The sequence below is a fragment of the Monodelphis domestica genome, chromosome X (assembly GCF_027887165.1).
Source record: "Monodelphis domestica isolate mMonDom1 chromosome X, mMonDom1.pri, whole genome shotgun sequence".
Lineage (NCBI taxonomy): Eukaryota > Metazoa > Chordata > Mammalia > Didelphimorphia > Didelphidae > Monodelphis > Monodelphis domestica.
In genome coordinates, this window is record NC_077235.1 from 38,070,082 (window position 1) to 38,096,105 (window position 26,024).

The following is a 26,024-nucleotide window of genomic DNA, read 5'->3' on the forward strand; positions in this document are numbered from 1 at the left end:
TGTGTGTGTGTGGTAGTAGTGACAAAAAGACAACAAGCTACGACCAAGTTCACTAAGTCCTCCCCACACCCAGCAATTTCAACATGTAGGTCATCATGAAATCTGGCCACCAAATGTGGCAGAGCAGATAGCCTCACTCTGGCCTCAGTGGTGGCCTTTCCCCTTAATCTCCACTCATCCCAATGTAAATCCCTCTTTTTTCTTGGGAGTCCCAAGAGCACTTACCTGAAAAGCAATCCATGTTGAGATTTTCTTCCTACCAACCACTCCTCTAGCTGCTAAGGGCTCTGAAAGGATGAAGGCACAGGATACAGAGTATGAGTTTGAAAAGAAACATAGAAACAACTGTTGAACCGGTCCCCAGGGTTGAAGGCACTTGCCTTCAAGGTCATTCAGGGAGTAACTGACAGTTTAGCCCAGTGCTAAGTTTTATACCACATTTCCTCCATGCTAATTCCTACAGGGCAAATTGAGGTCTCTTACAGCTTGAAAGTATCTTAGAGGCCACGTAGTCCAACTCCCTAATTTTAGAAATTAAGAAAGAGGCCCAGAGAGGTTGAGGGATTTGAATAAAATCAGAGGTTATCAGGTAAATGGACCTGGGAGCCCAAACATACTTTCTACTATCCCATACATAAATTACTTTCCCCAGTGCAATAAAAAGATTGTTTGGGAGAGGCCTAGGACTAGGGGGTGGAAGAGTGGGAAGAGGGGAGAGGGAAGGTAGATTAAAAACTCCTCAGCTAAGCCTCCTCCACACTGCTTCTGAAGGCCAAGCATGCCTTATAGTATAATCCTCAGTAGAGGATTCCCTAAAGTTGACCTTCTTGTCAGGGAGCTCTAAACTCAAATTCTGTCTCTGATCAACTGGCTTTGTGAGGGGAGGGAATTCAGCAATTATGTGCCAGGCACCATTCTAAGCAGTTTTCTCTCTCCCTTTTTTAAAGCAAATATCTCATTTGATCCAACAACCCCACAAAGTAGGTGCTATTATTATTTTCACTTTACAGTTGAAAAAACTCTGATTAACAGAAGTTAAATGATTTGTCCAGGGCCACACAGCTAGGAAGCGTCTGAGGCCGGCTCTGTGTTCAAGTTTTCCTAACTTGAGGCCCAATTCTCTGTCTACTGCCCACCAGTTGCCCCTTCATGACCATGGACAAACTACTTAAAACACTTAACATGCCCAGAAAGTTATAAAAACTCTTAGTTGCCTACCTGCAGCAGCCGAGGGTGTTTTTAATTTTTTTTGCTAGATGAATGAAATCACAGCTTTGCACAAAATAAAAAATGAACAGGCTATCCTTGGTCTTGACACCAGACAGTCCTCACGTAGTCTGGACCAGTTCAACAGATACTTCCAGAGATAGAGTATAGGTGGAGACATTGTTTAAAGTTAACCAATTAGATGCAGTTGGGGGCTTCCACCAATGAGATGGGTTGTTGAAAAGTAAGTTTCAACTCTGTCTCCGGGGCACTAAAACAGGGGAAGCCCTTTCCAGGACCTTCTATGTCTTAGTTACATAAAGCCAAACATGGGCATAGGAGCCATTCCAATGAACTATAGGTTTGTTTTTTGTTTTTTTAAATCTAGATTGCAGGCATTTTAACTTAGGGGCTGAACTTTCTAAAAATCTTGCAAAAAAGAACTTGATTCTTTTTCACTGTATTTGGTTTCCTTTATAATCTTACATATTTCACTTTATGCATTTAAAACCATGGTTCTGAGAAGGGATTCATAGGCCTTTCTAGATGGCCAAAAGGGTTCAGGACATGCACTACAAAGGTTAAGAAGCCCAGAGCTAAACAAAGCTCCTAGTCATTCACTGCAGAAGCGAGGCATCAGGAGATCTTGCTTCCATTACTGGCTTTGCCTCTTAGAGCATTTCCCCTTCTATAAAATCAGGTTAACAGAGCAGATAATATTTAAGATCTATGACTGTCTGACACACTTTAAAAAGTAACAATTACGTCATGTTGACATTCAAGGTCCTACACAATTTAGTTTCAAAGTACTTACCTGTCCTATTCGTTTCTCGTAGTAGTCTCAATTACCAACACTGCAACTTTTGTTGGACTGGTCTTGTCTCTCTCCCACCTCCTACTCCTAATCAGATTGGAAGCTTCCTGTAAATCCATGGAAGTCCGTGTTTGCCTAGATCAACTAGACACCACATGACTCCCTGGTAAATACTTTCTGAATGTTTATGAGCAGGTGTTAGCTCTGTAGACAAGCCTCTACGATTACAAACTGGTCAAATTTTGTTTCCATCTATCACATTAAATTGGGTAGAGTAAAAATGACATTTTCTTAGTCTTGATTGTGTGCTCTGTGAGGTTTTGCGGCCACTGAGATAGACCTCCTGAAGCCCAAAGTCTAAACTAAAAGCTAAAGACAGGAGAAGGAAGTGAGAGAGGAGTGCCTAGGTTTTATAAAAAAGGAAAGGAAACAGTGATAGGCAATGGAAAGAAGGTTAGGCCTGAAATTGGGCCTTGGGACTTACCTAAGCAGGTCTCTGCAGTCTCCTCAGCAACAAATTGAGAAGGCTGGAACTCCACAGTCCCTCAGGTCCTGTCTGGTTCTAGATCTGTGACCCTGTGAAAGGCTCACTTCAGAGAACCAAAACAACAAGCTGAGATAACAATCCTGGAAAAAGACCATGTCTCTTTGTGGTAATGACAGCTGATCAAAAAGCTCCAATGAGGTTTGAGGAAAGCCTGGGCAGGGCAGGGAGGGGAGTGATTAGGGGTCACCAGTAGGGAAAAGGTAGAAAGGCCAAGTGTGAAATGAAAGATAACTTCTCCAGATTTTATGAGGCCAAGTGTGGGGCTAGAGGCGGATCTGAATTACTTCTGCAGGGGGTGAGAATATATGTAACTCTTCTCCACATTGGATAGTTTATATTCCGTCCTCCCTCCCCCACAAGTGCCTGGATTACACTTGGAGGGATATTTACAGGGACCTCTATCTGAAGTGTATAAAAATTAATAAGAGTAACGACAGCTGGAATTAACACCTACTGTGAGCTGTGGACTAAGCTAAGTGCTTTACAAATATCTCATTTTTATCCTCAAAATAACTTGGGGAGGTAGATCATGTAGACCAATGCTTGGTCGTGTCTACTCTGTAGCCCGGATGCTCAACCCACTCATTTTTCAAAGGAGGAAAATAACCTCAAAAAAGAAAAAGGGACTTCTTATACAATAAACAGTTAGAGGCAGAGCCAGGATTAGAAACCCAGGTCTCCTAAAATCCAGTCCAGTGCATTACTGTGCTCTCCTTTGTTGGAATTCACAAAGTTTGCAAAGCACATGCCATCCTTGCCATAACTCTACAAAGTAGGTACAATTCTTAGCTCCATTTTTCAGATAAAGAAACTGAAGCCCAAGGTGACTTGCAGAGGTGGCATAGTGTGCCTTCCTTAGATAGCAAGTAACCATGGCAAGCCACAAAACTTCTCAGTCTCAGTATCCTCATCTCTGAAATAAGGATCAAAATACTATCTACCTTGCAGGGTTATTGCAAGTACAAACAAAAAATGCTTTAGAAACTTTAAAATACCACACGGACAAGCTACTGTTATCCTGTAAGGTCATCTGAACCCAAGATTTAATCCTAATTCCTCCAAATTCAAATCCAGACACTTATCACTTATTATCATGAAGCAATAGTCATCTCCTTAACAAGGATACAACAAGATTCCCTTACTCTCTTTGGACAACTCCTTTTGACCCTGAAAACACAAAAATCTAGGCAAACTTTGTGAATACTCTAATTTTTTTTTATTTTAGGCAGGGAACATTATGCCCTTTTCTCACCTTGCCTCCACACCTGGTTGTTTGCTTGAAATTGTTTTGTGAACTCCAGTGACTGTTTTTTTAGAAGACCCTTGGTTCAAATCCTAGTTCTGCCTTTAGCAATATGATCTTCTAGAAGTTTTCCCTTCCCCATTCTGTAAAATAAGGGAGTCGAGCATCCAGACTATAAAAAAGAATGGGTCCAAGCAGGTCTAATGATCATTTCTATGACCACCACACCAAAATATGAGAGACTAGAGTTTGATGCAAACAAAAAGTCCCAATCCAGAAAGTGAGGCTGGAAATATAAGCAGACAGAAGAAAACACTCAATATGAAAAAGAAATACTGTGCCTGGGAGGTAAATCCAGAAGAAGTTGACAACTCCCCAACACATTCAAGTATAACTTCAAATAAAAAAATAGCTTGGCCCCAAGGGACTCCAAGAGTATCTAGAACAAAATGAAGCAAGATATTAAAAAATTAAATGTGTTCTGCAGGGAAAAAATGAATGAAAAGGAAATAACAGACTAGAAGATGGAAAACCTTATAAAATAGCAAGCACCCTAAAAATAGATTGGAGAAGTCAGAATTCAATAACTCCATGAGGCAACAAAAAATACTAAGATGATGTGAAAAGGTCAAAAAAATTTAAAGAAAAAGGTAAGGCATTTTCTATCAGAAACAGAACCTAGAAAACAGATCTAGGAGATAGAACCATTGACTACACAAAACAAATGATAAAAAAGGTCTTTTTCATATTTCAAAGAATCACAAATGAAAACTGCTCATGCCTATTAAAACTAGAGGGTAAAGTGAAAATATATAGTCCATTGCTTACCTCCTGAAAGAAACTCCAAATGGAAAAAAACCAAAAATCCAGAGCTTCCACTTTAAAGTAAGACAAAACAAAAATTCCATTCCATAAGCAGCCAGGAAGAAAGAGTTCAGGTACCACTGTTATGATAAGAGAGACTATGCAAAAGCTACCATAAATGAAGACAATAAAGGCTTACAGTGAAGAGTAACTTGGCTTGCAAAGCTGAGTTTAATCCAACAGGATAAGAAAAATGAACCTCTAACAGGAGAGAACTTTCAAGCATTTTTGAGGAGAAGATCAGAGCTGGATAGATCTGTAAATGTAAACCCAGGAGACAAAAGATACCTGGAAAGTAAGGTAAATTTGTTTTGCTTGATTATACTAATTTGATACAAGGTTTAGCTTTTATTGAAAGAGTAGGGAATGGGGGAAGGGGCTGAGAATAGGAAATAGTGATAATGATGTTTAAAAAAATGAAAGTATTCATGAAACACACACACACACACTAATTATACAAGCCAAAGTAAATTTAGAAGAGGACACAGAGAAGGGCAGTGATAGTACTACTTTGTTAAAGCTGATGTTTTATTCAAAGCAAACTATATATGGTAGATCCATGATTTCATATGCAATTCCCTTTTTTATTTCCATATATTCATGTTTGTGGATGACTATCTAGTTTGTTTTTAAAAAGCTAATAAATAAAATTAGAAGTCTAGTCTTAAGACTCACTGAAATCTTTGTCAGTTTCAAAACTTGTGGCTCCCTAGATGCCTCAGAAGTCTAAGCAGGAAGGTCCATTCTACATATAACAACAGGGGTAAAAATCACCTCAAAATTATCTAAAATTATGAGGGGGAAAAGAAATCTCTGGGAAAACTATGGCAAGTTTCTCTGCAAAGGTCTTATATCCAATATGTGTGAGAAAGTGATTCAAAATAAAAAGACAAAGGATATGAGCAGGCAGTTTTTAAATGAAGAGATTCAAGCTATCAACACTCAGAAGGAAAAAAATTCTCAATCAGTAATAATCAGAGAAATGCAACTTCAAGCAACATTTAACTTCCACCTCATATCTTTCAGATTGACAAAGATGACCAAAAAGGACAATGACTAATTTTGGAGAGATTTTGAGATAACAGGCAAACTTATGTACTATTGGCAGATTTGGTATTTAGTCCAGGCATTCCGGAAAGCTACCTGGAATTTTGCCCCCTAATGACGTGCCCCATACCTTTTGACTGAGCAACATCACTACTATATCTATTCTCCGAAGAGATCCAAAAAGAGGAAAAGGACCTATATATGTATAGTAGATGTTTTTCAATGGCAAGGAACTAGATACTGAGGGAATACCTATTAGTTGGAAAATAGTTGATTGATTATATGTAAATACTAGAATATTATTGTGCAGTAAGAAATGATGAAGGAGTAGTTTCAGAAAAACAACTGGGACCACATGTATGGATTGATATGTAGTGAAGTTAGCAGAATGAGGAGAGTAATTTATATGATAATACTGTAAAGACAAATAGCTTTGAAAGATTTACAAATGCTGATTGATGCAATGACCAACCATGGCTCCAGAGAAACTGCTTATTCATGTTACCCACCTCTTGACCTGGGTAATGGACTCAGAGTGGATAATGAGACATATTTTTGGATATGGACAATGTGGAAATTTTATTTTGTTTGACATTACATATGCATTACAAACACTTTGGTTTTCTTTATTTTTTCAATGAGGGTTGAAAAGATAGTACACAAGAGGTCAGAATCCTGTTCAGTTCTGTGCTGGTCCGATTTTCTTGTGTTTTGTTTTTTAAATAGTAGTGGATATTAGTTTTAGGTAGCCTTTGGTTAGTCCACTGTAGTTTTTCTTAGTGGTAACTAATTAACTCCTCCTTTTTTGACAAGGATCTGTCTTCTACTCATACTGATCTCAGCCAGGCTCTAAAAGTTCTTGCACCTATAAAAGGTCTCACCCTGTGGCCTAGCTGATGATGGAACTCTTGAAACTTTGTTGAATTGTTCTTAAACTTGGAGCAGTCAACCTAAAAACAGTCCCTTCAGTAGCTCTAGACAGTGCTTTTCCAGCTTAGTAGAAGCTGCCAGAGTTTGTATGTCACTGACATAGCTTTTAGGAATTTATGCCTTAATGAGGCATCAGAGGAGGATACAAGTAACTCATAGAGGATATATTAGGTTTTCCTCCTTTCAGGCATCCTAAATTTGCTGAGAACAAATAATACTGTCAAGTTTTACAGGACTTCCCCAAATGAGGCAAACTGCTTCTTACATTGCTTCCATGGGCACTAGGAAGAATTTCTAACTCTCTACATGAACAGAATCACTAAATTGCAAGGCGAGGCCTTCACAGAAAAATAGCTTCAATGGTCTTTTTTTTAACCTTTATCTTCTCTCTTAGAATCAATACCATGTAGGCAATGGGGGTTAGGCAACTTGTCAAGCATCACACAGTTAGAGAGTATCTCTGGTGAGATTTGAACCTAGGGCCTCCTGTCTCTAGGCATGGTTCTCAATCCACTGAGTCACCTACCTACCCCCCCCAAAGGTCTTTTCATGTAACCCTTCCAATTTTCTCATTGTCTAACTGACAAATTATCTAGAATCAAAATACATAGGAATAAAGACTATGGAGGGGTCCCTAGTTTAATCTCTCACCAAGTAGAAGAATCCCTCTTGTAGCATTCTAACAACTCTGAATTTCTCACTTGTCTCCTTAGGAGAGCCATTGCATTATTTAAATAGCTTTAGTGATGTTGGAATAAGGACAGAGATTTAATAAATTCTAAACCTTCATATAGCCTGTTACCAGAAGTCACCTTCACAAGAGACCCTAACACTGTGAACCTGCTAAGAATCCTTTCCACAAAAGGAACAATTTGGACAGGAACCTAAAAGACTGAATCCCATGCATTAGATTTCATATGTTGCCTGATCACATGATTACAACTCCTGCTTTTTGGAATTATCTATCGACAAATAAATTTTGTTCTAGCTTCTCATTTGTTTAGTGAACATTTTTGTTTTGTTTTGAAAGAAAAATTTTTATATAGTTTGTTTTTTATATCCTCTACATTTCCCTCTGAAAATCCTCAGTCCTCCCAGGGAGCCAATCCCTTATTATTAAAAAAAGGAAAGTAAGCTCAGTAAAACTAACAAATCTATCCCCAAAAGTCTGATGTTATGTATAGTATGCTATGTTTGTGATGCTCTTCTGTTTCATCTCTCCCTCCTGGCTTCCTTAAAGTCCTAGCTAAAATGCTGCCTTCTACAGGAAGCCTTTCCCAATTCCCCATAATTGTCATGCCTTCCCTCTAGTGATACTCCAGTACACTGTGTATTTATTTTGTTTTCCATCATTGTTTGCATGTTGCCTCCCATATTAGACCATGAGATATTTCAGAGCAGAGATCGTATCCTCCATGCTCAGCACAGATTCTTGATACTTTGGCACTTACTAGCACAGTAGCTTAATAAAAGTTTATTGACTGAATCAGGGAGTGAGGTCTTCTCATATCTCCTCTCTGGGGATCAAGTTTGATCATGAGTTTTTTGCAGCTTTCACTTCCTATTGTTTCTATTTTTTTGTTGTTCTTTCCACTTGTAGTGATTATGTTGATTGTTTTCCTAATTCTTACTTCCCTTTGCATCAGTTCATATAAATCTTTCTGTATCTCTCTATATTCAGTGTCAAATTAGGTAATATTTGTAAATGTGCTAAGCACATTGCCTGGCACATTGGAGAGACTTATTTTCCCTTCATCACTGCATACAATGAAGTATTATTTTGTTACATCCATGTGCTAACCATACATATGTTAAGCCATTCCCTAGTCATTGGGCATCCATCTTGTTTCCAGTTTTTGGTTATTACAAAAATACTGCTAGAAATATTTTGGTGTTTATGAAGAATTCAGTCATATCCATTGACCATTTATCTCTTGGGGAAAGGTTTTTGGCCTTATATACTTTGGTTTTTTGTTTATGCCTCTTGGATATCAGGCTCTTGTAAGGGATGTTTAATACAGAGATTATTTCCCCAGTTGACTCTTTCCCCTCTTCTCATTCTATCAATTTTGTTCACATGAAAGCTTTTTAATTTTGTGAAATCATGTTTATCCATGTCATATTTTCCATCACTGCTATTTCTTATTTAGTTAAGAAGTTATTCCCTACTAATAGATATGGGATACCAATAATCTGATTTCCTTCTGATTTTTTTAATGGTCTGATTCTTAGTATCCTGGTGATGTATCTATTTTGATTTTATTCTGGTATATGATATAAAATGTTAGTCTAAATTTAAATACTACCAGACTGCTTCTCATTTTTCCTGGAAGTGCTTGTCAAACCTGGAATTCTTTCCTAGGTAATTTATATATTTAGATATATAAAATATCAGATTATTGAGTTAACTTATTACCGTTTCATCCTTGTCTAATCTGACCCATTGATTTATTCTTTTTTAACCATCAGCAAATGGTATTGACTGTTTTATAATATTTCAGTTTGGGAAGTGCTATTTCCTCTTCATTTGTACTATTTTCCAATTATTTCTATATAGATCCTTTTTTCCAAATGAATTTTATTATTTTGTCTAGCTGTGTATCTCTTTGGTACTGTGATTGGTGGTGAACTATGTAAATATAATGAGTACTGATAAGATTGTTATTTTTATTATATCTTGATGGCCCAGCCATGATCAGAAAATATTTCTCCCATTATTTGTTTTGTTATTTCTTTAAGGATAGTTTTATAATAGTATCTTCCACAGGTATTGAGTGTTATTTCAGAGATTGATTCCCAGATATTTTAGGCACTTTTTCATTATTTTGAATAGGACTAACCTTTCTGTTACTGGCTTCCATATTTTGTTGTTGCTGTTATGGAAGGGAGTATTTTATAGCCTGTGATCTTATTGAAGATCTATCATTTGTTTCAATTAGTTCTATTGCTGATTTCCTAGATTTTTCTAAGTAAGTTGTCACATCATCAACGGGTAGGGAGAGTTCTATCTATACTTTGCCTATCTTTACACCTTGATTTTTCCCCTTGTTGCTATTGCTAGTATTTTTAGAACTATACCAAGGAAAGAGGGCATCTTTGTTTTACTCTCTTATTTATGGGAAAAGCTTCTGTGTCCCCACTGATCTTGGATAATTTTGATATACTAAAAAAATGTCTTTTATGTCTATATATTTTTTCAATATAATGTGTTATACTTTTCAAAGGCTTTTTCTGCATCAAGATGTTGCATCTATTGGCAGCCAGGTGATGCAATGATTAGAACACTAGACCTGGAATTGGGAAGACCTGAGTTCAAATGTAACCATAACACTATGTGTGTCATTCTGAGCAAGTCACTTAACTTTTTCCAGACTCAGTTTCCTCATCTGTAAAATGTGTATAATAATATTACCTTCTTCACGTGCTTGTTGTGAGGATCCAGTGAGACCATATGTGAAACATTTTGCAAACCTTAAATCACCATATACATTCTAGATATTATTTATGGATATGTTCACAGATCGTAGGTGCATAGATTTTGGGCTGGAAGGAAATTTAGAAGCTATTGAGTGCAATCTCATCTTTCTTGAGGAAAGATTCATGTACAGAAAGATTAAGAATCCTACAGTAGCTAGTAAATACCTAAGGTGGGATTTGAACTCAGGTCTCTGAATCCATATCCACTGCCTTGTCTTCAATTCCATGTGCTTTGAGATGTTCTCTGTTTTAATATAGTCTTATTCTTTTTCCTAATGTTGTATCATCCTTACACTCAACTTGATTATAGTGAATGATTTTGGGGGGATCAGTTGGCATTAATTTTGCCAAACTTTTATGTAAAATTTTTGAATGAGTATTAATGATTTTGTTGTACTCTTCTTGTTCTTTGATTTAACCTTGCCTCATATAGATAAGACTATGTTTGTTTCATAAAAAATGATAGTTTTTTTCCTTTTCCAGTTTTGAGAATGAGTAGCGTATTTGTTATTCTTTAAAAGTTTGAAAGACTTTTTTTCTGTAAATCAGTCTGTACCTGGGATTTCCTTCCTTCTCTTATGATTAGTAACCTTTCTTCTGAGACAAGATTATTTAAAAATGTTCCTCTGTTCTGTTAATTTTGCTATTTTATATCTTTGTGGACAATCAGATTTCTTTTGAATTCTCAGTTTTGTTGGCATCTGACTGTAGATAGTAGGTTCTAATAATTACCTATATACTCATCCTTTTCTCCATTCTCCCGTAGCACCTCCTTTGAAATACTTTCATAACTTGCAAAATTAGGTTTAGGCCTCACAGGGTGGCTGCTACATCTCACTGAGGAGTAATGCTCTCTGTGGCTACTCCTATTACTGTAGCTATCCCACTGATGAGCTTCTCATTAACTATAAACGAACAGACTTATCTATTGCTAACAAAACTCATTTACTATGATGGATAGCAAGAACAGTAGAATTAAAAAGATATCTCCCCCTGACAAAAAAACCTCCCCAAACATTTGGGAATGCTCTACCACAAGTACTTATGATATCTATTGGGATGGTGGATTCAAATTCAGAGTACATTGATAATGAGACACACATAGAGAATATGTGTGGCAAATGCAACTCACAGTTCCTAATACTACAAGGCTTAGAAGTCTCTTCCCCCTTCATAGAATACTTACAAAGTTCCACTTGGGTACAGAGTCCGTGCTGGGTCAACTATGTCTCTCTAGATTGTGTCTCTGTTTCCCCTGGGATTCATCATCTCTCTCTGGTCCAGTTGATACAATACTATGGGCCAATAGGTAGCACCTATACCTTCTGGTACAAGCATAAGGGATCTTCTTCCATAATAATTGGGACTTACTTATCCAATCATAGCCAGCATTGAGATGTTTCCTGTATGGTTTCAGTTGCCCTCATTGCAAGGCCCAGGTCCTTTAATCTTCTCAGATTCTTTAAGGAATTTATTCACCCATTGTTGTAGGTTTGTAGGAAAACTGCTTAGCATCTCTTTTATACCTTGTGGTTACATTCTACTGAGACATGTAGGTGGCACAGTGGGTAGAGTACCAGGGCTGGAGTCAAAGTTCAAATCTGGCCTCAGACACTAGCTGCTGGGCAAGCCACTTCACCTCCATCTGCCTCAGTTTTCTTGTCTGTAAAATGAGCTGCAGAAAGAAATGTCCAACCACTCCAGGATATTTTCCAAGAAAACTCCAAGTGGTCACAAGGAATCAGACACAGTCGAACAGCAGCAAAAGTTACATTCTAGGACTTTTGTGACTATACTAAATGAACTCCCTTCCTTCCTCGGATCCCTCTTGGGGCTGTCCTTCCTCGAGTCTGTGTCATAATTCCACTCTCATTGGGTTTGTTCATTCCTGTGTAGCCAGGTTTTGGTTGCACTAAAAGGAGCTGTGACCTTCCTGCCTCCTCTTTTGCACACCCTTACCCAAGACACAAGGCAACATTCAATATCCATGGCTTGCTCTTACTTTGCCCTTTCTATTCCTAGTCCCATCTATCAGACATTCATTGCATCCATCCTTGACTGTATATGCCATTTCTTAAATCTTTTTGATTCGTGTTTCTGCTACTCCTTTCACTGCTGTTTAATGGTATTATGAAGTTCTCTAGAGCTATCTCTCAGATGTACCAGTTGGTCTAATAACACTTGCTGTAGTCAGACTTGCCAACCAGATAAGTAGTGGTTATTCCACATCATTCCTTTCTTCCTTTGCTGCTTCTACCTCTGTGTCTCTTACTCCTTCTTTCTATCACTGAAACTGTCTTCTGTCCTCCTTCCCTAGTTCTGTACATCCATGAGTCTATCAGTTCTATGGTTTGAACTTAGTTTCTTCCTTCCCTCCCTCTGTCCTTGGGTCAGTCTATATATCTGTCCTTCTCTCCCCTCCTTCCTAAGTTCTTCTATCTATCCTTGTGCATTATACCAATCTTCCTAGTTATTTGTTGGCCTCTCGCTCTTTGTGCCTATTTGTTTATCTTTCCCTTTATTTCCTTTCATCTCGACCTGCTTTCTTTCTCCCACATTTCCTAGTTCTGTCCATTCTTCAATTTTTATATCCTTGATCCTCCAAGCCTTTTCAAAAGATTTGATTGGTGCTTCCCTCATCCTCCCCTTCCTGCATCTTTTAGTCCTTTCTACTGTCCCTATTTCAGTCCATTCGTGGGTTTTTGCCACCTTTCCTCTATTTAAGGGCTTGTCTGACCTTCTCTGGCTATCCAGTCCTTCTTGGATGTCTCTTTCAGTTTCTACTTTTCAAAAGCTCTCCATCTTTGACTCTTCTACCTTGACTATGACAGTTCTGCCCTCCTAGGTCTTTTCAGCACTCCTCCTTTCCTGAGCCTGTGCATCCATACTTCCCTCCCTCCTTGGGTTGAATTGTTTCCCTTTCTTCCTTTTCACCCTACTTGGTTAGGTCTGGCAATCTGTCTCTTCCTCCTCCTCCTCCCTCTGAGGTTTTCTTTCTGTTTTTCCTTGCTGCTTGTGTTCCTCCTTTCTCTAGTTACATCTTTCCATTTCTTTGATCTTCTGTGTTTCTCTCTCTCCCTTTCAGTTTCTTGTTCCTCGGTTTCCCCATCTATTCCTCTCAATTTACTTCCCCCAGAGCTACTCATCAGTTTTTCTATCTATCTTTTCTCCTCTTAGTGGGTACAACTTTACTTATTTCCCTCAGTGTACCCATTTACTGGATACTAGCTCCCTCCTGTCTCTCCTTCTCCCTTAATAGTCAACCCATTTTCTCTCTGCATATGTATTTTTACTGTCTCCCTTTATTTCTGGGCTCATTTGTCTTTTAATCACTCTTTATTTGAAGGGCTTGTCTTTTCCTTCTCATATCTTGCTCCCTGTCAGTTGTGAATTTATCCTTGCCTGTTACGCTGGCCCTCAGTGGACTGCCAATCTGCCCCTAGACTCCTCCTCTAAGTCTTTTCCACTTGATAGGAACTAGCCAAGTTTTGCATTCTATTAGCATATCCTTCAGAAGTTCACTTAGACACCATGGTGAAGAATCAGAAGACCTGCAAAGTAGAAAGGCTATAAAAATTAATTCTTTATGAGGAAATTTATATGGTAGAAGAGATAGGTACAGGAATTATGGGAATATTTAAACTATAAAATGCCCTTAGAGAGAGTCTAACCCACCCATTGTATAGAGGGAGCAGCTGAGGCCTAGAGAAGAGGAAATATTTTGCCCAAAGCCATGTAACTGGTCAGGAGCTAAAATATGTTCATGTTTTAGATGCATTATTGCTACTCTCTTATTTAACAACAATTATGACAAATTATTTAGTATTTAGTATTCTTTTAATCAGAATATTAAGTTCCTGAGAAATCAAATTAGAAACTGATCCTAGGGCAGATACAGGGGCATAAGTTCAACCTGTTATTCAGGGAGGATTTATCTTTTGGTGATTGGCTATTTTGTGGCTTCTGGATACTGATTCGCTCTTTCCAAATTAATTAAATTGTATTAAATACTCACTATGCGCCAAGTACTGTGGCTGGTGTTGGGGATTCAAAAACAAAATGATTTTCTGCCCTACTTCATACTTGGGTCAGGAGGATGGAGAGGGGAAAAGTTTACTGGATATGCCCAGAGAGGTTTGAGAATATTGGAGGAGGGAAGAGAGATCTAGGAATTGTGGTGATCAGGAAAGGTCCAAGGTGCCTCCTGAGTTGAGGTTTCTCAACTCAAGGTTTCTTAGAAACCAAGCTAAGGTTTCTAAGAGGCAAGAGGAAGAAGAAAACATGACAACCTTTGCAAAGACATAAAGGTAGGAAGTGGGATGCTGTCTCAGCAGTTTGGCTACAATGAAGTATGTGAAAAGGAGTAATGGAAAGTCAACCTGTCAGGCTTGTTGAGGGCTTTCAAAATTTGATCTTAGAGGCAATAGGGAGCTACTACAGATTCTTGAGCATGTTCAGAGGTGAAGTAGATGATTTTTGTAGCTGTATAAAAGAGAGGACAGGAAGACCAACTAAGAGACTATCTTTACAGTCCAGGTGAGAGACTGGGGGCTTTTATTAGTGAGATGGTGGTGTGAAGAGAGAGAAGGTGATGGATTCAAGAGATAAGATAAGATGTTATAATAAGGGGTAGCTAGATGGTGCAGTAGATAGAGCATTGTGCCTGGAGTCAGGAAGACTGATCTTTGTTCATATATGGTCTCAGATACTAGCTATGTGTCTGATCCTAGGGAAGTCACTTCACCCTGTTTGCCTCAGTTTCCTCATCTGTCAAATGAGCTGGAGAAAGAAATGGCAAACCATTCCAAGATCTTTGCCAAGAAACCCCCCAATGTGGCCCCAAAGAGTCAGGACTGAAACAACTAAAGAATAACAGCATTGATAAAACTTGGCAACAGATTGGCTATGGGGAGTTTCTTTATATAATCTAAACTTTCTGACTCTTAATTTGCTTCTAGGATCCAATCACCACCTACCCCCAGGAATAATCAGTCAAATCACTGGGCTCTTGAAGTTCATATCCTACTCATCACTTTAGACCAATAGACAAAATTGGCTTCTGCAATCAGTCTCTTCCTATCCTCCATCATTCTAAGCACTTATCTCTTAACTTAGTTGCCATCAAGGAATTCTAATAAAAAGCTTTTTACCGCAGGACTGATTCCTGCATCAAAGTTCTCTTCAGAGGGAAATCAATAGGCCATTTGAAACAGTGAAATTTTTCAATAATGTTGCTATTTTTTGAACATCAAAAATCTGAATCTCAATTGATTTTTTTAAACCCTCTGAGTTGTTCCTCCCCCCACAACCCACTTAAGTAGTTAGGTCAGTCATCATTGTCACCAAGTCTACTTTGTGGGGAAAGGCAGCCCTGGAATCTTCTTGGCTAAAAGGTATACCTCTGGTGTTGTTGGTGTGATCCAGTTTAGTTTAGCCCAAGCCTGCTCAGAAGATGCTTTTGAGCTATTTGTTTCCTGAGCTGCCCACCAGTGAGATCCAATATGGCATCACCTTAGTCTTTAATTTACTTGGCTTGATCAGAAGAAAGAAGTAACCCTGAGAGTAATAAGGCCAGGATGGAGGCATATCAGTAACTTAGGTCAGTGATTTGTTTTAGTAAAATATTTTAGCATGTAACTCCAATAAAGTGTATAAGTATTTACCTGAATAAAATTTACTTAGAATTTTAAGTATATATTTACACAAAATGAGAATAATTCTAAAGCACTTCATATACCTCAAAGCTCTAAAGAAATGTTAGCTATTAGTACAGGGGCAGCTCATATGGCTTAATGAAAAGATCTCTGTACCGGGAGTCAGGAAGACCCAGGTTTAAATTCACCTTCATACATTTTACTAGCTTTGTGACCCTCAGCAAATCAGGTTACCTCTCAGCCTCTCATCTGTAAAATGGGGATAGTGATAGCACCTACTTCCTAGGATAGTGATAGCACCTACTTCCTAGGGCTTTTATGAGAATAAAAGGAACTAATATTTCTAAAGTGTCTTGGTGCTTTTATGTGCTATACAAATCCTAGCTATTATTATCACTTATACTACAATATTATTAATTCCATGCATTTGAAAACACACAAAATATACAAATCAATGAAGGATTAGATGATTAAATAAAAATACTTGCTCCTATTGTCAGTAGGGAGGCACTGGAGTTTTTTGAGAATGGATGTGACAGAGACGCATATTTTAGGAAAATCACTTTGTCAGTTGTCTGGAAAGCAAAGGGAAAAGATGTGAGAAATACTATGGGTACAGAGATGACAAGGTTTGGCAACAGAGAAGATATTCAAAGTGAAGGAGAATGGGAAGTCAGGGATAATACCAAGGTCGTAAACTCAGATGACAGGAAGAATGATGATGAAATCCTTGACAATAATAAAGAAATTTGGAAAGAGGATGGGTTTGGGGTAGGGCCAGGGATAATGTAATGAGACACTCAGTATGGTTCACAACCTATCCATGTCATGTCATTTTGTGCTGAAGGAGGTTGGGGGAAGGCGGCCTGTGGCTCCATGGCCATTGTCCATGCTCTGAGAAGCCTCTGCTCCATGGATGGATGAGGTAATCTGGGGATGGGTGCTAGTTATTCTGGAGGAGGTGGCTAATTTTCTCAATGATACCTAAATAGATGCTGCTGTGGTTGCACTGGACTTAGGAGCAGTGAAGTTAGGAGCTGGCGAAGCTGAAGAATGGGGGAGTATTGTTAGATGGGGCCAGGATGTACTAGAATAAGAGAGCCTGATAGAACCCGTATTGCTACCATTTGATTAGTTGATTACATAGGCCCCACTCTCGATTTCCTTGGAGTCAGGCTATGGTCTTTACTTGCCGCTTGTTTCCAAAATTTCTTATCAATTTTCTTAGATTATTTTTGAAGTAGGGTACTTAGAGCTTGAATTTCATTGTTTTACTGGAAAACCTATGATTCTTCTATTATTTTTCCTTGTTCAATCTTTAGAGTCAATTACTTTGGCTTGTGGAGGGGGAAAGTGTTTTAAAATAGTTAAAACAATAATTTCCCCCCAAAAATGTATTGTTTGATTTCGTTTTGTGGTATTTTTCTATCTTTGCTTTTTTGAGAGTCTGTCATTGTTTTTTTTTTAATTTAAAAAACCCCCTACTTTCTGTCTTAGAATCAATGCTCAGTATTGTTTCTAAGGCAGAAAAGCAGTAAGGGCTAGGCAATGGGGGTAAGTGACTTGCCCAGGGTCACACAGCTGGGAAGTGTCTGAGTTCAGATTTGAACCCAGGACCTCCCATCTCTGGGCCTGACACTCAATCCACTGAGTCACCCAGCTGCCCTCTGTCATTGTTCATATTTATCAAAAATGAAATTTTCCCACCATCATGTCCTGATTTGTAATGAAATTTCGTATACATTCATTAAAATAGATTGACCACACAGGGTATCTGTTGAAGCGTAATGACAAAGCTACAGATAACTTTATGATGGTAACGTATATACTTTTGGTCCAAATTTAAAATAGTTTGATTAAAATTTAGGCATGCTCTCTTATGACATAAATACAGTCCTAAACCCATGTACGTAGTAGTGTAAACAATAATGATTTGCAAAGTTTTGGATAAGGAAATGTCAACTATGTAGCATTCTTATTCAAAAAGGAATTTTGTTTTAGATAAATGTTCTCATTAAACCTTGTCATCACAAAATTAACTTGGATTTAATGTAGAAATGTCAAGTTTCATAGTTTGATACTATTTTCCTTACTGTTTGTGGGATTTGCACCTCAGATGGGGTTAAAAGAAATTCCTTTTGAAAATTGGAACATTTTTAATTGATATCTTTTGTTTTTAATATCACTTTGATTTCTTTTCTACTGTTCCTCTTTCTCAGAGGCCCAAATCTTGTGACATTTTTTGATGTATGAAAAAAGACAGTTTTTAAAAGTTCAGTAAAATTGATCAATACTTAAATCTGACATTACATTCAATATTTTATATACACCTCTTCCTCCTCCCTTACCCTCAGCTCTGCAAAGGAGTTGTGAAAAGGCATTTTCTCATATCTCTTTTTTGGGGCCAACATTTTTTTCTTTGTAAATTTTCAAAATTCATTTTTGTTGTTTTGTGATTGCTCTTTCCATTTATATTGTTCTGGTCATTATATGAGGCATTTTTTTGTGCTCTGATTACTTTCTTTTGCCTCAGTTCATATAAAACCTTCCATTTTTTCTGTAATATTTATTAGGCCTGACTAATATTTCATTAAATTCATGTTCCACAATTTCTTTAGCTATTCTATTCTACCTTCTTTCTGGTTCTTTGTGACCACAAAAAGTAGTGCTATATTTTTTGTATACATAGTCTTTCTTTTTGTCAATGATCTCTGTTGGGTACATGCCTAATAGTGAAATTTCTAGGAAAAAGGATATGAATACTATAGGTGCATGATTTCTATAATTCCAAATTACTTTCCTAAATTATTGTACTAATTCAGAGTTCTATCAACAACGCATAGGTGTGTTTGCCTTTCCATAGCCCTTCCATCATTGACTATTCCCATCTTTTTTCATATTTGTGAATTTATTAATTGTGAGATAAAGCCAAAAGTTGCTTTGATTTGCATTCATTTTACTATTAGAAATTTGGAACATTCTTTAATGTGATTGTTAAAAGTTGCTAATGCTTATTCATGTCTTTTGACCACATATCTGTTGGGGAATGACTTTGTCTTATATATTAATGTTGTAATATAATAATAGCAAATATTGGTGTAGTACTTAAAAATTGCGAAGGATCTTACAAATATTTTTCTTTGATTCCTCAACACTGCTGGAACCTATGTGATAATATTGTCTTCATTTTTCACATGTACAGATAAGAAAATTGAAGTAGATAGAGTGACTTACCTAGGGTTCTATAGCTAGTAAATGCCTGAGGCAAAATTTGAACTCAAGACTTCCTGATTCCAGGTGCAGCACTCTATCCACTGTACTGTCTAGCTGCTACTTAGTTGTTTGTATATTTTGGTTACTAAATCCTTATGCAAGAAATTTGATACCAAGGTTTCCCACCTAGCTATCTGATTCACTTCTTATCCTAGATGCACTGATTTGCTTCTTCAAGAGTTTTTCAATTTCATGTAATCACATTACCTATTTAGTCTTTTGTAATTGCCCATATTATTTGTCTGGTTAAGAATGCACCTCCTTCCCATATGATCTACTTATCTTCTGGGTTTTTTTTGGTATAACATTCAGTTATACCATGGGTATTATCTCTGAATTTATGGCAGAATGTGGTATAAACTGTTGGTTTAAACATAATTTTTGCCAGAAAGAATTCCATTTTTGGAACAATTTTGATCGATTATGGAGTTATTACCTAAGTAATACAAATACAAATGACTATAATTATAAATATAAATTACCTAAGTTTGGGGTTCATCAAACATTGTTACTAAGTTCCATTTTATTTATAATTCATAATTCTCCCTTTTCTGATCTGAAACATTGAATACCTTTTTCCATTTCTTAAACAAGTGGTTTTGATGACTGCTGTTATATATAGTCTCAGGCCTGGAAATGCCATTTTCCCATCTTTCCTACCTTAAAGAAGGATCTTATAATTTAACCTCTGTAAGCATTCAGTATTCTTTGGAAAACCAACTCCTAAATATTTTACATATTTTGTACTTCTATTTGGATTTCCCTTTCTGATATTGCCTTTTGAATTCAGTTATCATGTGGATATTTTTATATTTTGTGTTTTAGTTATAGCTACTGTCTCAATTAGTTTCATTGTTGATGAACCAGAAGTTTCTAAGTAAACCATTTTGTTACCAGGGATAGAGATAGTTTTGCCTCCTCTCTGTCTAGCCTTAAACCTTTAATTTCTTTCTCTTCTCTTAGTGCTATTGCTAGCACTTTTAGAAATATAGTCAATAACAGTGGGAAAAGTTGGCAACCTTGTGTTTTCAGTATATTTACTGGGAAAATTTCTAGTATATTGCCATTGCATATGATGCTTGCATTTACTTTAAGTTCAAATGACATTAAAATAGGATTTCATGAAGCTTATGCTTGGTAGGTTTATTTTTAGTGTGATCATTCATACGATTATCCCTTTGTTTTTAAATAATTATTTATATAAACATTTATTATTTCTTTTTCTCTTTGCCTTTCCCCAATACAATAATTACAAAAAAGCACAAAATATAATAGCCTTATAAGACACATCCATAGTTCAGCAAAATAAATGACTACATTGGCCATGTCCAAAAAGATATGACTGCATTTCAAGTCAGTCATCTATCTAGAAAGAGGTAAGTAGTATGATTCATTTTTATTCCTTTGGATTCATAGTTTCTAATCAAATTAATCAGAACTCTAACGTATTTTAAAATTCTTTTCCCCTATAATTTTGTTGTCATTGTAAAAACTGTTCTAGTTTTGATCATTTCTTTCCATATCATTTTATAGAGAGATCGTCCATTATCCTCTGAAACTGTCTTATAAATAAGTTTCTGGGTTGGACCAATTGACAGCTTCACCAAGAGTAGAAAAATGTGCCCATTCTCTTGTAGTCGTTCCAACATGTTATTTTCTTCTTCTGTAAATTTGTCAATAATATGAATATAAGTTGGAACAACAGAGTTGCTTTAGTTTGCCTTTCTGTAATTATTAGTGATATTGGACACTTTTTTCATGTAGCTTGGATAGCTCAGATTTCTTCCTTTGAAACCTGCCTTTGACTATTTATCAAGAGAATCCTTTCCTTACATATCTTGCATATAAAACCTTTATCAAAGAATCATGCCACAAAAACTTTGCTCAGTTACTTTTTGTATAATTTCTCCTAATTTGTTCATTTCCCCTAATTTGCTCATGATGTCATATTTCATGTCTGAATCAGGTATACATTTCAAATTTATCTTGGTAACTGCTGTCATATGTTAGTGTCAACTCAATTAATGTAAAACTACTTGCCAGTTTTTCTAGAAGTTTCTTGTCAAGTAACAAATCCTTGCCCTAGTAACTAGTGTCTTATGATTCACTGAATTCTGTATCACTATGTTCTCCTACCTCTCAAAATTGCATACCTTGTATGTTGCATGAGATTATAAACTGTTTGAGAATAGGAATTAACTTTTACCTCTTTACTTTTTCTATCCTCAGTGCTTAATATGGCATCTGACACATCATAGGTGCTTAATAAATGCTTATTGGTCGATCCATTTTTAACCAGTACTAAAATAGTTTCGTGATAATTGCTTTGTAGTGCATTTGGGGATCTGGTACTGATAGATGCCCTTCCTTCTCATTTTTGGGGGGCTCATTATTAGTTTTAAAATTCTCTGCTTTTTGTTTTCTGGTTCTATAAAATATTCCTTTTGGTAGTTTCCTTAATGTGACACTGAGTAAGTAAATGAATTTACATAGTATTGTCATTTTTATTACATTAACTCGACCTACCCACAAACAATATTGCTCCACTTATTTAAGTTTCTCTTTATTTCTGCAAAATGTTTTATCTTTGGATTCAGATTGTTGCTGAGTACATCTTGGTAGATATATACCCAACTATTTTATATTTTCTGTCATTTTTTAATGGAATTTCTCTTTCTAAACTTTTCTGCTGGCTTTTGTTGGTATTATGCCAAGAATTCAGATGATTTATATATATTTAAGTTAGCTGAATTTATCTGCTGTTTAAGGTTATTACTATTAACAGTTTATTTGTTGACCAAAGTCATCAAATCATCTGTAAAAGTTGCTAATTTTATTTATCCTTTGTGTTTAATTCTTTGATTTTGATATCTTGTCTTATTGCTATAGCTAGCATTTCTAGGATTAACTTAAATAGTAGTAGTGAGAATGAACATGCTTTCTTTATCCTTGGTCTTATTTAAAAGGCCTCTCTAGCTTTTTTTCTCTACATGTACTTTTGTTCTTGGTTTTTAGATATATACTATTTATTATATTGAGAAAGGTCCGTTTATTTGTATCCTTTCCAGAGTAGTTTTTTTTAAAACCAGAAACTGGCACTGGATTCAGTCAAAAGCTTTTAGGATCTATTGCTATAAATGTTTTGTTATTTATGTTATTAATATGATTTTTTTTACATTTATAGTTTTCCTTAGGTTCAGCCAACCCTCTATTTCTGGTATAACTCCATCCTGCTCATAGTTTATGATTTTCTAATATGTCATTGTAGTCTATTTATTTAAAATATTTATATCAGCATTCACTGGGGATATTGGTGTAGTGGACTTAGAATTAAGAAGACCCAAGTTCAAATTCTGCCTCAGCCACTTATGAGTTGTGCCACCCTGGTTGAGTTATTGTACTGTCTTACTATTATAATTTTCTTTGATGAATTTCTATTTTTCTATAATTGATTTTTAAACTCTTCAGAGTTTAAAGTTTTTCAGAATTTAGTTTCAAATTATTTTTAGTTTTTCCCTCATTTTCCCTTTATTGGATACAATTTTAATTGCATAGTGATCAGTAAATGATATGTTGAGTATTTCTGCTTTTCTATATTTTTATTCAGATCTTTATCCCTCATATTTAATTAATTTCTGTATAGGTGCCATCTGTCAGCAGACAAGTATATAAACTCCTTTCTATTCCTAATTCATAAAATTTTACAGATGAAGAAACTGAGGCTGAGAAATGTTAAGTAACTTACCCAGGGTTCCATAGCCTAAGTGGCTGAAACAGGATTTGACCTTAGGTCTTAACTCTAAGTCCACTATACCACCTAACTTAACTGGAGCACATTTTTTGTTCCTTGTTTAAACTGTATCAGTCTTCAAGTGTTTCAAGTGGGTTTCCTGTTTTAAAAAAGTTGGATTTTGTTTTTTAACTTGTTCTGATTTCTTCTTCTGTTTTGTGTGTAAATTCATACCATTCACATTCATGCTTCCATTTGTTAAGTATATATTTCCCTGCATCTTGTTCTCTTGTACTTTCTTCTTTCATCACAACCCTCCTTACAAAGAAAAATCTGTTTCGAGAATCATTTGACTAACATGTAACTTCTAATTGACATATTCATTTGTTTCTCTTCTCTTATCCTGCCCTTGATCCTAGATTTTTACTCTTTCTTTCCTTTTAATCTTTCCTTCAAGTTCCCCTCTTCCTATTTGTTTCCTTCTTAAGTTTAATTTTTTTTCTATAGGATGGTCTTGTTGTGTCTTTGTGATGATGTGAATGTGTTGAATGTTCCTTCCTCCAGGCCAGAAAGAAATGAGGCTGATGTAACTGTATATTAATATGCGATATACTAAGTTACCCCTTTCTTTCCTCTCCATTATAGTCACTACGGTCAGGTGGTCAGATGGCTTAATCTCTGACTTATTTTCTAATGGTTTTTTTGGCCAATGTATACCTTATGTCTTCAGGGTTTTAAAAACATATTTTTTGATATTCTTTGTTGTCTCATGGAGTTGGTGCTTTCCATTTACCCATTTTTAATTTGAGAAAATTAGTTTCTTAAGTAAGATGATTAAATAAGTTTTTCCATTTTTCCCCCTCCCCCATGGTCCTTTTATAACTGTTATTTCCTTTAACATTATATTTTGTATCTCATGTTTCACTTTTTCCAGATATTCTTGTCATTACTGTAGATAAGGTCTCTAAGACTCTATTTGTTGTAGTGCTACTTTCTTATTCTGTGGTTACTTCTTGGGATACTCAGTTCAAAGTAATTCTTCATTTCTATGGTGATTTCTCTTGCTTATATCTCCAGTCCCAATTTCTTGATTGAAACTTTGTGCTTGGGTCAGACAGCTATCCCTCTCCTCAAACTCCACTTTCTGTAGGATTTGGCTTTGTAATTTACTAACTTTACCACTCAGGGGAGCCTTCTGTTGGGCACTGTTCTGGTTTTGTTCACTCCTGCAGGTCTCCTGAGTAACTTTTAAAGAAACCTGACTGGGATTTTTGTCTTTTTCTCCAATTTGCTTCCCACTGTAAGGTAACCCTCTGTTCTTTCACAATTGTTCTCAGGATGGTACCTGTCCTGAGAAAGGAGAGATATCAGTGATGCTGAGGTGAATGAGAGTATGCTAAGGCCAAGCTGACTGAAATGAAAATCATCACTGTAGAAGTACTCTTCATAAGGGTAGCCCCATTTACCCTAATCTGTCTGTCTCTATTCCAAAACCTTTAGGTCCTGATTGTGATGGCTAAGGTAGGCATATTCTGGATCCTTGTGACCATTTTGTGATCTGACCAGCCATGCTCTATCTTCCTGTAAATTCCACTTACATAAGTTATGTGATAGAATTTCCTTTCTTTTTCCTTTCTATGTAGCACCTCCCACAGAAATCATCTATTTCAAGAACATTTGCTCAGAAGCACTGGTGATAAGAATAGAAAAGTGAGCCAGTCACTGCTCTCAAGCAGCTCACCTTCTAATGGGGGAGACAACATCTTTGGAAAGATCCCATAGTCCTTAGGGCCTGCAGCAGTAAAGCAGATGCTAATGCCTCTACTTGAATGTCATGTCTAGTGATAAAATAACATCCATTTGGACAGTTGACACTTTGGACAGCGACAAAGATTTTAGGGGCAAGAAATTACTTTGTTGAGGCTGTAGGCCCTGCAGGAGCCAGGCTGCATCTCCGCAGGGGTTCCTTCCCAAGATGATGGCTGGGGGTACCACACAGGAAGCATAACTCTTCCCAAGACTCTTGGGGTAAGAGTCCTGGGCTTTCTCCATTAGTGTCTGCGGGAAGATGGTGGTGGTTGGACTTGCTCAGCACATGCTGCTTTAACTGGAATCACTGTAAGGGCTGGATGCATTACTGGTGATACTGCCACTCCTAGGGCTCCTGTACTTATCTGTATGTTGGTGTGAGTTGGTCAGCAGTTGTTGGTATTGATGAAGTAGGTGGGCTCTTTCTCCACCATGATTTCTCCCCTCAATGATGGTTGTGGGGGCTAGGCTAGAAGCAGATCTGATAGATTGGGGGGTACTGCTATTCCCAAGGCGCTTGGGTTCAGGGTCCTGGGCTGTCTCCATCAGGATTCAAGGGGAGAGTGTGATCAAGGTGGTTTGACTTGCTTCTCCTTCCCCTGAATAGAGGAAAAATAACTGAGGATAGGATGATTTTGTAGTAATTTATTCCCCACAGTCTCTCTGATGGTAGCTCTAAGTTCTTCTCTGTATATCTATATATATATATATATATCTATATATATCTATATATATATATATCTGTCTCTTGACTAAATATTATATTACTCTTTCTAGAGCTGTCTCTATTGCTGTATAGCACTCTCTCTATTGTCTGGGAGTCTTTGGCTGCTGTGACTAAGATCATCAGATCATGATCCAACATTCCATTGATGTATGCTTCCCTCCCCCCCTCCATCTCCTTCACCCTGGGAATATCATGAGCAATTCAGTGGAGATGTTCTCTTGTGCATAGAGTTTCTCCAGATAGAAGATAAGTTCCCTGAGGCCAGAGATTCTTTCATTTCTCTCATAGTATCCTTAGTGCCTAGAATCATGTAAGACAAAGCATTGGTAGGTACTTAATAAATTTTGATAGATGGGCAAAGCCCTTGTGTGAGATTAAATCCCTGGAGGTCATGTACTGAATTAGAAAGTCAGATTACCTTTATATAAGTTGCATTATATTTTTCTTTATTTTGGTAAACATTTCCAAATGACATTTGGATCTTAGTCTTGTTGTGCCTGCCTTAGGTGGTCTTTATTTGGCACCTCTGCAGTAAGGTGTAAAGAAATTTCAAATGTAGCCCCCTTTCTGGCAGATGAATTTTCCACTTTTCTGTGGTAATTATGGCTGGTATGTTAAGAATGAATACATTTCTTATATCCTCATCTGTGGCAACAGATTTGTGTTTGTTTCCTCCTTCCCAGAAATAGTAGCTTTTGCAAGA

The 26,024-nt window shown here is 36.8% G+C and overlaps 1 protein-coding gene across 8 annotated transcripts in view; it reads right to left on the reverse strand.

Moving 5' to 3' along the window:
* Positions 1 to 26,024, reverse strand: part of LOC100617194 (transcriptional repressor protein YY1-like) — a 179,059-nt gene that overhangs the window by 43,268 nt on the left and 109,767 nt on the right. For 3 of the 8 annotated variants that reach the window (XM_056808917.1, XM_056808920.1, XM_056808921.1), the window contains exon 5: positions 226 to 25,193. In XM_056808917.1, the coding sequence (XP_056664895.1) occupies positions 226 to 241 (16 nt within the window). In that variant the 5' untranslated portion in view covers positions 242 to 25,193. The remainder of the gene's footprint in view (positions 1 to 225; positions 25,194 to 26,024) is intronic. The other 5 variants (XM_056808915.1, XM_056808922.1, XM_056808916.1 and 2 more) reach the window with 4 other exon arrangements.